We start from the raw sequence: 11,577 nt of genomic DNA on the forward strand, positions 1-11,577 counted from the left end.
AAAGTAGACTAAGTCTCAGGTAATATAAACAAGGGGTTTCTTTGGACAATAACCGAACATCTTTTGAATGTACTTAAGACAGATATTAAATGTCTATTAAATGCAAAAAGTAGCAGTTTTATCAGGTAGTCTGGAGTAATTGTTTCACTGAATCATTTTATGCTTTTAAAAAAGCTTGCTTTTAACCCATTTATAGTGTGGAAATTTGAAGTGGAAAGTCCCATAAATCAACAAATCAGCTATCATCTTCCTACTCGTTAATTCATTATTTTATTAATCCACATATATTATTACACATGTGACCCATTTGTTCTCCAAATGCTTCTATCATCCCTTGGTCTGCATCCATGTTGCCGGTTTTAACTTCAGAATCAGAAGTCCACCCTGTGCCTACAGATCCCACAGAAGCAGCAGCCAATGTGCTAGTACCTGGAAATTAAGGCTTCACATTACAGAAATGATTCTTGAGAGTGTCATCTGTTTTTTTCCTTTTCTCTTTCCACAAAATGTCTAGTCTAAAAAAGAAAACCCTTCAAATTCCCAAAATTGTTTTCTGTCACATAACAAACTGTATTATATATTCACACACCCTGTTACATCATAACGTGGTTTGTTTGGTTTGGCTTGGTATGATTGCATGGGAATTTCAAGACAGGAGCAATTTGGCTCCCAGATACCTCATGTTCTTATTTCCATTCTTAACTCCACTCTTCCAAAACAAGTTAAATTTGATCTGTTTATGACTTTAGGGGGGGAAGGTTACCGGGGAGTCATAGGTGGGAATGTAAGGAAGTTTTCTAAGCCCACTCTTAATCTTGGGGGTCCTCTCATCCCAGAAAGACTGGGCCACTGAAATGTCATATTTCTGCCATATTTGGTAGACCAACATTTTTCAGAAGTGGGTGCTTACAAAACCCTACATGGCTTGTAGAGATGCCCAAGATGCCCATCATTGTATTAGATTAAACCCTGTTGCACATAAACTTGTGGGTTATTTAATAAACCATTATTAAATAAGCCACTCTTTAGCATAAACAAACTCTGGACTAGATTCACATGTTGCACTAAGCTATTTTCACTTAGCACATTGTGTGAACCTGGAGATTACAGGCTATTAAAAATCATGGTTTGAGCAAACTATGACTTAGTATAATGTGTGGACCCAGCCACAGTATAACTACAGTTGGCAGATGTTATACACCTAGTAATGCAAAATAAAAGATTTTCCAATCTTCATTATTATTCATATACACTAGGAGAAAATTACATGAGCTTGAATCTCAATCACATTATTCTAAAGCATAATTCCAAATTATTTTTTAACCAGGCAATTCATTCAATTCTTATATTCATATGCAAACAAAATTAAGGCATAATAAAGGTAAAGGTTCCCCTCACACATATGTGCTAGTCATTTCTGGCTCTAGCGGGCAGTGCTCATCTCCGTTACAAAGCTGAAGAGCCAGCGCTGTCTGAAGATGTCTCCGTGGCCATGTGGCCAGCATGACTAAACACCGAAGGCGCACAGAACGCTGTTCCCTTCCCACCAAAGTGGTCCCTATTTTTCTACTTGCATTTTTACATGCTTTACAAACAGCTAGGTTGGCAGAAGCTGGGACAAGTAACGAGAGCTCACTCCATTATGCGGCACTAGGGATTCGAACCAGCAAACTGCCAACCTTTCTGATCGACAAGCTCAGAGTCTTAGCCACTAAGCCATCACGTCTCATAATATCTTCAGTGATAAATGCTTATATCCAAAATCATTTACCAATTTTGCTACAACAGTTAATCAGAGACATGTACTACATATTTCAAGAACTGTTTCATTAGGAAAAATCAAGAGTCTAAATTTGGAAAACTATTCCTTGACTTCAAACACCTACATTTCAAGTAAAAAAGAAAAGACAAATGTATCAAATATTTTGAAAATGCAAAAAAAAAAAAGTTTTTGATTTTCTGGTATTTTTCACATTACTCTTGGATTTTCAACTTCAAATCTCTTAAGTGTCACCTTTTTTTTCTTCCAAAGATTCAAATGAGATGAAATTATATGTTATATTAATATATAATATAATCTTCCATATCAATTTTGCTTCTAACAATTTTTCACTGCTGACACAAATTTCTCCATTTTCAAATTATTGTATGGCCAATTTCAACTGATTTGGGGGGAAGAACCCTGTGGCAGCCTTTTTTTTTTTTAATGAAGGATTTAATACTAATTTTCTCTTTATTGGATGTACATTTAAGAATCGGGCTCCACAACGAGTATCAGCACAACTGAACAAATTAGACTAAGAAAAAAACAACTGTCGATCAAAATGCTATTTGCGGTCTTCATTTAACCTGGCGTACATCTTGGTACTGAAAAGCTTGTCTTCACTGGGGGAATAAGACGCATCTTTGATCACCCCTGAAAAGGAAGAATCCACCACTGGATGGAAAGGAAAAGCAGGAAACAAGCCATTCCTCAGGTACGGTGCCATCAATCCAGGTAATGCTCTTCCTGGAGGAGAATAAGTCACTCTCAGAGGTCCGATTCCAAGTCTAGGGCTTAAGCCATAAAAGCTCATCTCTCTCCTGGAAGAGGCCGAGCTGGTTTGAAGAGGCACAAATGCTGATTTGTTGCCAAGCGCTGCGACATCTATTCCAAGGCCAAAATCAGAAGATCTCTGGAAAGCACTGCATTCGGGCAAGACTGGGATTGCAAGCTCCCGGAATCCTTGCCTGTGTTCGCTGGCATTCAGGATCTGCTCTATAGCTTGGACTATGTCTCCTCTGCAGAGCTGCAGAACTCTTTCCAACCTGCTTGATTTGTGATTAGGGAAGACCTTGGTAAGAATATTGAGGGGGTCTCTGCGCTTTAAGCCACTGTCAGCAGCAGCAGCAGCAGGAGGAACAGGAGGGACACTGGCATTACAGGGAACAAAATCCTTGGGACACTCGCTTTCGTTTCCTGATTCCATGTCCGAAGAAGACGAAGAGGCTGGGCTGTCAGTTCCTTCTAAAGATTCATCAGGACCCGATAAAGAGATCTCTTTACTTAAAGCCTGCATCTCGGGTGGCTTCTCTTGATTGCTTCCAGCAACTTCAGGAGAAGATGTCAGAGAGGGTGTAAGCAAATGGACTACAGAACTGCCCAATCCACTGCAGTAGAAGTCATACTTCTGAATCTTCTCTTCTAAATGGGGGGAAAAAATGCAGGCGAATACTAAAGTTATTACAATATATCGGATTTATCTACCACTTTCTCATATAAACACCCTAGGCATTACCAGTTATGGAATCGCATCTTGTATTCCATATGCTACGTACACAATTCAGTGCCTTTAAAAGCTCTTATTTTCACTGCACTGCACATACAACAGATTTCCCATAAACACCCAGTTTCCCGTAAGTGTCCATGTCACAGGTTGCTATATGCATGGCATATGATGTACATATCCTCGTTTTTTTGGTACCTATTATGAAATATCCAAGCAGGATTGTTCACATGTACAGAGTGTGAAACAAATGCACTTACTGCAAAGTGGAAATATTGCAACAGTACAACATGGAAATTGTAAAATGGAAGCAATATCCACACAGGATATTCTTCATGCGTGAAGTCACTCCCAAGTGCTTAAAACCTACAAACTGTATCTGAAAGTAAATTGTCGTAATTGGATGATGTGCTTTTGTCATCCATAAAGAAGCAAATAATGTTTCAATGCTTTCCCCATACTTGTTCTTCTGCCTCCCTCCACAGATTTCCTGTAGCACAAACTGATCTGCAGAAAGACCATTTAAATTAATGAGAGCACTAAAAGAAAACTATAATACCCATTATCTTTTAACAGAGCTTTCCCAAGACAATTTCTTGGTGCTTTATATCTTTATATATTACAATTGCCCATATGAAGGCCAGATCATAGATTCAGTTCATTTGCCTTGGAATAAGCAACATATTCTGTTTTGGTAGTGTACATGCAATGCCAAATGCTTGCAACATGAATAATACTTTTGTATACTTTTTAGAAACACTATTTTTCCAAGCATTAATATTTTCTTTAAAATGTAAGCAAATGGCCAACCTGCACCCTGGCAACTCTAAAAAGACCAGAGAAATATTTTATGAATCCTGACACACCCATGATTAAAAATGAAACTTTTTAAAGTTCTAATAATCCATGCTATGGAACATGATGAAAAGCCACAATCTTAACACATTCTGGGAAATGCCAGAATGTGATTGTGTTTGAGATGGAAGAAGAGCTATAATGCTATTAAAAATAGACTTTTTAGCATCTTTTGAACCTAAAAAGACTTCATATTCTTTCTACCAGCACAAACCCATTTAGTTGAACGGATCTTACAGAGATCAATGGATTCTATCTATGGTTCATTTCAATTCCAGCAATACATAGAGCTAAACTATGGTTTTTTTTCCCTTTCCTTTCCTTCCTCCCTCTCTCTTCCCTCTCTCCCTCTTTCTTTCTCTCTTCCTTTCTTCTTTCCTTCCTTCCTTCCTTTTTTTTCTTTTTCTCTAGCTACAGGAAAGGCAGATTCCTACTTTACAATCTATTACATCCAGCAAACCGATGACTAGTTTCCTAAACCGTTTCTTCACTAATCCCAAATAACAATTCATTAAGTAATGAATAATCTCCATAATCCAAAAAAGGATTTGAGCTGCACAACTCGTCTATAAAATAGCTCCACGTGAAATACACACTATTATTGGCCTTGAAGGTCATTAAGAACGAAAGAAAAAGAAAGTCCAATCGGTCCTATCCCAAATTGCTCTCAAAACACATTATTGTACACTTTCAAAGAGACCCTCCCCCTTCTCCGTGATCTCCCTCTGATCTCGAAGAAATCTAAAAAAAAAAAAACTTAAAAGTTGGGGAAAAGAACCAGCAGTTCTCCTTTCCCCTCAAGAGACGCTTCATTGTAATTGCCAACATCCTCGATTCTCCGCCGTTCAGACGTAAACTCTCGCGAACCGCGCTGACTGAAACGCCACCAATTTCCCACCTCTGATTTAAAGCCCTTTAAGCTCGAATCCGCCGCGGTGGGTTTGAGTTCGGGAGGTTGTCTTTCTGCCCCCCGGCCCACACACACACACCACAACTTTTTATGGAAATTTAACACACACCCCCAACCTCGAGGGGAATCCCACCTCTTCGCCCGCGTTGGAACTCCGGACAGGAACTCTTGGGAGCCGGCTCGCTTTCAGCGCCGCCGGCCGCCGCCTGCCTCCCGGAGCTGAGGCGAGCCGCAACAGGCGTCCGCTTCTGCGGCTGGTTGGGGTGAGTCCCCCCGCCGCCCTGCGCGTCCATCTCCTCCTGCGCTTGCTGCCTGCGCAGAGCCACCTGGGCGGCCATCACGCGCTGCCGCTCCGCGATGAGCGCGCACTTGGCGCAAGCACAGTCCCGCCAGCGGCAGAAGCGCTTGTGGCCCTTCAGCGCCGACACCACGCCGTGGTTGCGGCAGCGGGCGCACTTCGGCGTGCGCGGGTAACCCACGCCGCGCTCCAGGCCCACCGCCGCCTGCGCGTAGCAACTTGGAGCGTTGCCCGCGGAAAGCGCGGCGGCCGCGGCGCGCATGAAGAAGCTGGGAGGGCGAAGAAAGGTGGGCGGCATGGGGACCCCCGCCGCCGCTGCCGCCGGGGGTGCTGCTCTAGGCACCGAAACGGGCAGCCCCGGCGCGGGCAGGAGCGGCGGGTTGCCCGTGGCCATGAGTCCGCGGATCGGGAGCAGCGCACGGGAGTAGCTCCCCCGAGGGTGGACAGCTTTTGCGCGAGTGTGACCGGGCTTTGGTCTCCGCAGACCCCGAGAGAGCGGCTGGCGGGGTGTCCGCCCACTTGAGAGCAGGGAGGGAGCCGCCCACCAAGACCGAAGTGACAGGGGAATCTTAACTCTCCGGACGACTTGGAAGCGTCTGTGGAGATTCTCAGTCATCCAGGTCGCCGTTGTCCCAAAGGTGCGTTTTTGGTTTTTTGGTTGTTTTTTTCAAAGAAGCAATTGGACTTTCTGGTTTTCTCTGAAGATGTTTCGCTTCTCATCCAAGAAGATTCTTCGGCTCTGAGCTGAAGAAGCTTCTTGGGTGAGAAACGAAACTGAAGAAGCTTCTTGGGTGAGAAGCAAAACGTCTTCAAAGAAAAAAAGGCAAAGAAACGTCAAGTTGCCCCTTGAAAAAAGCACCTTTGGGACGAGTTGGAAGGGTGTGTTTGTGTCTGTCAGTTGGCTGTACTACTGTGCGCTTCCAGAGGTGCCAAGAAGCACCTCCACTTTAGTGTGTGAAAAGCATTCGGGAACTCTGCCGCCTTTATCTTTTTTTTCCCCTTGGTGCCTTCCAACACCAACCTGTGTCAAGGCAGGTGAGCCTGCAAACCGTCTAACCTTCAGCAGGCTTGATTTTTTAAAAAATCCCTTACATTTGTGGACCTTCACAAATATATTCCCTTCAGTGGAGATGAACAAAAAATTCGAGCTTAAGAAGCTTCTTGGGTGAGAAGCGAAACATCTTCAAAGGGAAAAAAAAACAGAAAGTCCAGTTGCTTCTTGAAAAAAGCACCCTTGAGACAAAAAAAAAAAATATCTGAGAATAATTGACAACTTTTCGCTTCTGCATCCCACCCACACACACTCCTGTTGCTGGTGGCCTATGATTGGCATGCGCTGCAGCATCAGATAAAATTAACTTTGCCACTGCGATGATGTTGCGTTGATCTTAACTCCTAAGAATAAGCAAGATTTATTAGAAAAGCATAGCTAATCCCCAAAGAATGTTAAAGCACTTTCCAACACTGACAAGATCCATCATCCCTTCCCGTCCCTGAAGCTCTCACAGCAAGATAAGATTAACAAGATAAAGTTTATCTTAGGTAAATTTGTGACTGGATTATCCATGCCTCCTCCACATCTCTGTAACTTTTAACACAAGCACTGTCAGCACGACAAGGTAGAGCAGAATAAGAAACCAATTGTATATAGGTCAGGACTACTTTTATTGTAACAGCTATAATAAGACCGTCTTGCAAGTCTGAATGTACTTCTTTCTGCCCTCACTCGCTCTACCATTATGTGAATAATTTTGAGACATTTTTCTCAACTTCATTTATTGGCTTATTAATTTATTTGACTGTTGCCTTAGTGACGGATCTTCTTCCTGTCCATATTTCCTATGCCCTGTACAAGAATTCAGAGATATTTGATGGGGAAGTCTGAAGGACCAAGAAAAATATTTGACAGAAGACCTTATTGATTGGTGTTTACATACTATTCTCAAACTATTCTCAGAAGTAGGGGGCTAGTGATTTAACTTGTTTGAAATATTAGACTGATATTTAATGGTTATATTTCCAGCTCAATAATGTGAATCCAGCCAGTTCTGGCCAAAGAGAATAGTTATCTAAGGCAGATAAAAAATAAATAACATATACATATTGAGCCTTGGACTGAATCGGGCCAGGGTATACATGCACTAACAGCTAGTTTCCAGCTTGGGTCAACCCATGACTTTATTGCTTGCCCAGCATGAATATAAAAACATTTGTCTTCTACTAAGCCACCACATTGTATTCTATATCTATGATTAAAACAGTACCCTTCAAACAACCTCATACATCTGAAAATTAAAGCTTTTGTTGCTGTGATATTAAGAGAATGCTTTTTCTTTGGTTTTAAGAGCCATCATAGACAATGTTAGAAATTGAGTTTCAAAACAAGGCTCACCATTTCCTGAAATGATTGTCTACGCATGCAATATAGATAGTCCTTGACTTTCAACAGTTTGTTTAGTGACCAATCGAAGTTACAACAGCACTGAAAAAAAGTGACTTATGAGCATTTTTCATCCTTATGACCGCTGCAGCATGGTCATGTGATTTACATTCGGAGCTTGACAACTGACTCCCATTTATGACATTTGCAGTGTCCAGGGGGTCATTTTTCCCCCCTCATTGGAAACACAAAATCCGGAAGTAAATTCAAAATTGAGACAAAATTAAATATATTCTCTTCTTCGGATTAAAAAAAAATCAGTTTAGCCATCTCTGCTTGTCTTTGCTGTGGGGGATATTTGTGTGTGTGTGTGTGTGTGTGTGTGTACATATATCATTCATTCATTCTCATATTTTCTAACCTAGTCAGTAATATTTTTTTGCTTCTTGATTACAATGTATTTCTAAGTAGAAAGCTAATATTCATGAAGCTAGGCCACAGATGCCTCACTGCCAGTAATTCCTTTGTTTTCCAGACATAAATATACATAAATATATAGCCTTCCCAAAGCCCTGCTTTAAATAAATAGATCCAGACCAACTTTATAAGCATTCTGTTTCCTATCTCTATAAAGGCCAGAGATGATCATTTCTGTGTGTATTGGAATAAGACTGAAATTTTCATCCCTGTGTCTCTTTTTATATATGGTCATTTGCAGCACTTTTAAAGTTAGAGTAGCTGCATTGCATTAACTGGAGGCCTATTTTGAAAAAAGGTTAAGAGTTAAGAGAGCCGTATATTCCTGGCTGCCTCCTAATTCACCTTGTTATATAACTAGCTTAGTGTATGCATCTACAGCTAGAATATGAGTCAGTTGCCAAGCGTGCAAATTTTGATCAAGTAACCATGGGGATGTTTCAACGGTCGTAAGTGTGAAAAAACAGTCATAGGTCACTTCTCTCAGTGCCTTTGTAACTTCAAACAGTCGCTAAATGAGCTATTGTAAGTCAGGGACTACCTGTATGACCAAAGCATGTTTGAGCAAGTGTTGAAGTTACACTAGGGGTCTCTAAACATGGCAACTTTAAAACTTGTGGACTTCAACTGACTGGGGAATTCTGGGAGATGAAGTTCACAAGCCTTAAAATGGCCACATTTGAAGAACCCTGAGACAGACTATCAGTTTCAATTCAGTATCTTATAATCCTAATACAATTGGGCAACACTTGTACTTCGGAAAGGATGTGAGTTTGTGAGTGGTTAGAAATTCATAAAGCGTTTGATGGTCCAATTAATGGAAGGAGAGAAATAGGAACGTGTGGGACCTGACATACCCACGCATGGCACGGTTGGGTGCCGGAAGAATGGTGGGGGAGGGGAATCAAAAGTTTTCCTGGACAAAGGATCAGCAGCTAGGCAATGGCCAGCTGCCACATCATCTGGCTTAACCAAGGAAAAGGAGATCTTCTCACTTCTAAGCCCTTTCTAACTCTAGAAAGAGAAAGAGTAGGAAGGCTTAGAATTGGAACAGAGTTCACATCTGTTAAGCTTATATCATGACATACATACACAAATACACTTAGAATTGATAAGGTTAGAAATTGAAGTTCAGAGGGGAAAATGCTTCTGATTCATCAGAATAAAAGGAAGAAATTCGGGCAACTAGGTTATATATATCAGTGATCCCCAACCTTTTTTACGCCGCGGCCCGGTACCGGCATCAGCTGGGTGCCGCCATCTTTTTTTGATGAAAAAGTGCTTCCGGTGACCTCACCGGAAGCACGTTTCATCAAAAAGATGAGCGGCGCAGCGCTCGTGAGCTTTTCCGGTAGAAATGGCTTTCTACCCGGAAAAGCTCACGAGCGCAGCGCCGCCATTTTTGATGAAAGCGTGCCCGGTGAGCTTTCTACCCGGAAAAGCTCACCGGAAGCACGTTTTCATCAAAAAAAGATGGCAGCGCCCAGCAAGCCAGCGGCCCGGTAGGACTTGTTCCGCGGACCGGTAGCGGTCCGCGGACTGGTGGCTGGGGACCCCTGATATATATCATATGCGCAAAGCTTAGTTGAATTACTGAGTTTCGACAATAGTTTGAATTAAAAAGGGGGGAGAAATCTGGAATATTGTTTTTCCACTGCCTCTTTCAGTCGAATTTTTCAAACCCAGGTGTGGGAACTATGATTCTTTGTTCTTTGTGTACGTGCTAGGACAACGGAGCCTTCTGGTGGTTGGCTGGAACAAGGAGCAAGGACAAATTGTTGCCATTTCTAAACCAGAACTGTAGCAAACTTAAACTTTGCAGCCTTGTATGCTTATGCGAATGATCAGTGCATGTTGTGTGATGTAATGCGTTTGTGATAGGACGTTAACAAAAATTGCTACGTTAACAAAGATTGCTTCTAATAAAAGAGGGTTTCGGAGTTTGCTCTGGGCTCTCATCCCGAGACAGCCTTGCGTTGTGTCTTCTTTTCATGAGAGACCCAAATGGAAACAAGGAAAATAGATCACAGCAATAGGATAGGATAGGATAGGATAGGATAGGACAGGACAGAATAGAATAGAATAGGGACAGAATAGGGACAGAATAGGATATGTAGAATAAAATAGAAATAGAATTAGACACACAAGCGTTTTGTTTCCAGTGCATAAGCTCTCAATGTACATACATATGATGAGCATGTACACCAAAGAATGTCTGAAATTCTATGGATCCTGTGTAATTTAGAACAATCCTTATCCTGCATAATATGCTGCATGCCTGCATTCCGTATCATCTCACTTCTTATCTTGCCAATTTTCATTCTTTCAGCAATTTGTTTTATCTGAATTAAGATCCACAACATGTTTTCCCTCTACACCTCAGATATTTTATTTTCTGAGCAGGTCATAGTTCAAGGATAAGGAATCTACGGTCCTCCAGCTTTTGCTAAGTAAGTTTCACTGCTTCAGATCCCTCCCCATTAGTAGTTTTTTCCAGGGAATTAAGATTCAGCAACATTGGGAAGGTCACACAGTTTTGACATAAATACAATAATTACCTATCCTCAGATGATGCCATCATAAAAAAAATGTCTTGTGACCTACCTGGAAGAAGGAAGGACAAAAAAAAATATGACATTTTAGGGAAGATACAGTGCTCCCAATTACATCCGGTACAGAGTTTGAGCAGAATAATTTATTCCTCTGCAGAAGCTGCCTAGAAGAGCACTATCAGACCTATGAACAATGTAGAAAAGCAATGGATATTATTTATTACATATTGAAGCAGCTTCTATCATAGTTAATTATGTAGTTATATCATTGCACAGTATATAGGTATTCCTCAACTTACAACCACAATTTAGCCAAATTTTCCATTGCTAAGTAAGACAGGTGTTAAGTGAATTTTGCCCCATTTTATGACCTTTCTTGCCACAGTTGTTAAGCGAATCGCTGCAGTTGTTAAGTTAGTAATAGTGTTGTTAAGTGAATCTGGCTTCCCCATTGACTTTGCTTGTCAGAAGGTGACAAAAAATGATCACCAGACCCCAGAGACTCATAAATACGAACCTGTTGCCAAGGGTCTGGATTTTGATCACATGACCATGGGAGAATATTGCAATAGTCACAAATGTAAAAACCAGTCATAAGTCACTTTTTTCAAATCTATTGTAACTTTGAACAGTCACTAAATGAATGGTTGTAAGTCAAGGACAACCTCTATTAGGAAAACACGTAGAGCAAGGGTTCTTATCACATCTCCCCTTTTACCTTTGATTTCCTCCCTGTTGCTTTGGAAATTAATAGTGAAAAAAATCTTGTCAACATATTTAATAATATTGTTAAAGGATTATGTCAGTCCAGACAAGTGAAAGCTGTAGGATTCTGTATC

At 41.3% G+C, this 11,577-nt stretch overlaps 1 protein-coding gene across 1 annotated transcript; it reads right to left on the bottom strand.

Annotated features, from left to right (window-relative positions):
* Positions 1 to 576: 576 nt before the first annotated feature.
* DMRTA1 (DMRT like family A1) lies at positions 577 to 5,761 on the bottom strand. Its single transcript, XM_026672256.2, has 2 exons — positions 5,165 to 5,761; positions 577 to 3,184 (listed from the first exon to the last, which is right to left on the bottom strand). Exons 1-2 carry the CDS (start codon positions 5,721 to 5,723, stop codon positions 2,328 to 2,330), a joined length of 1,416 nt encoding a protein of 471 aa, XP_026528041.2. The 5' UTR covers positions 5,724 to 5,761; the 3' UTR covers positions 577 to 2,327.
* Positions 5,762 to 11,577: the final 5,816 nt, after the last annotated feature.

This window comes from Notechis scutatus, chromosome 2, assembly GCF_049901735.1.
Source record: "Notechis scutatus isolate UNSWTSFEM ecotype Mainland chromosome 2, rNotScu1.2, whole genome shotgun sequence".
NCBI lineage: Eukaryota > Metazoa > Chordata > Lepidosauria > Squamata > Elapidae > Notechis > Notechis scutatus.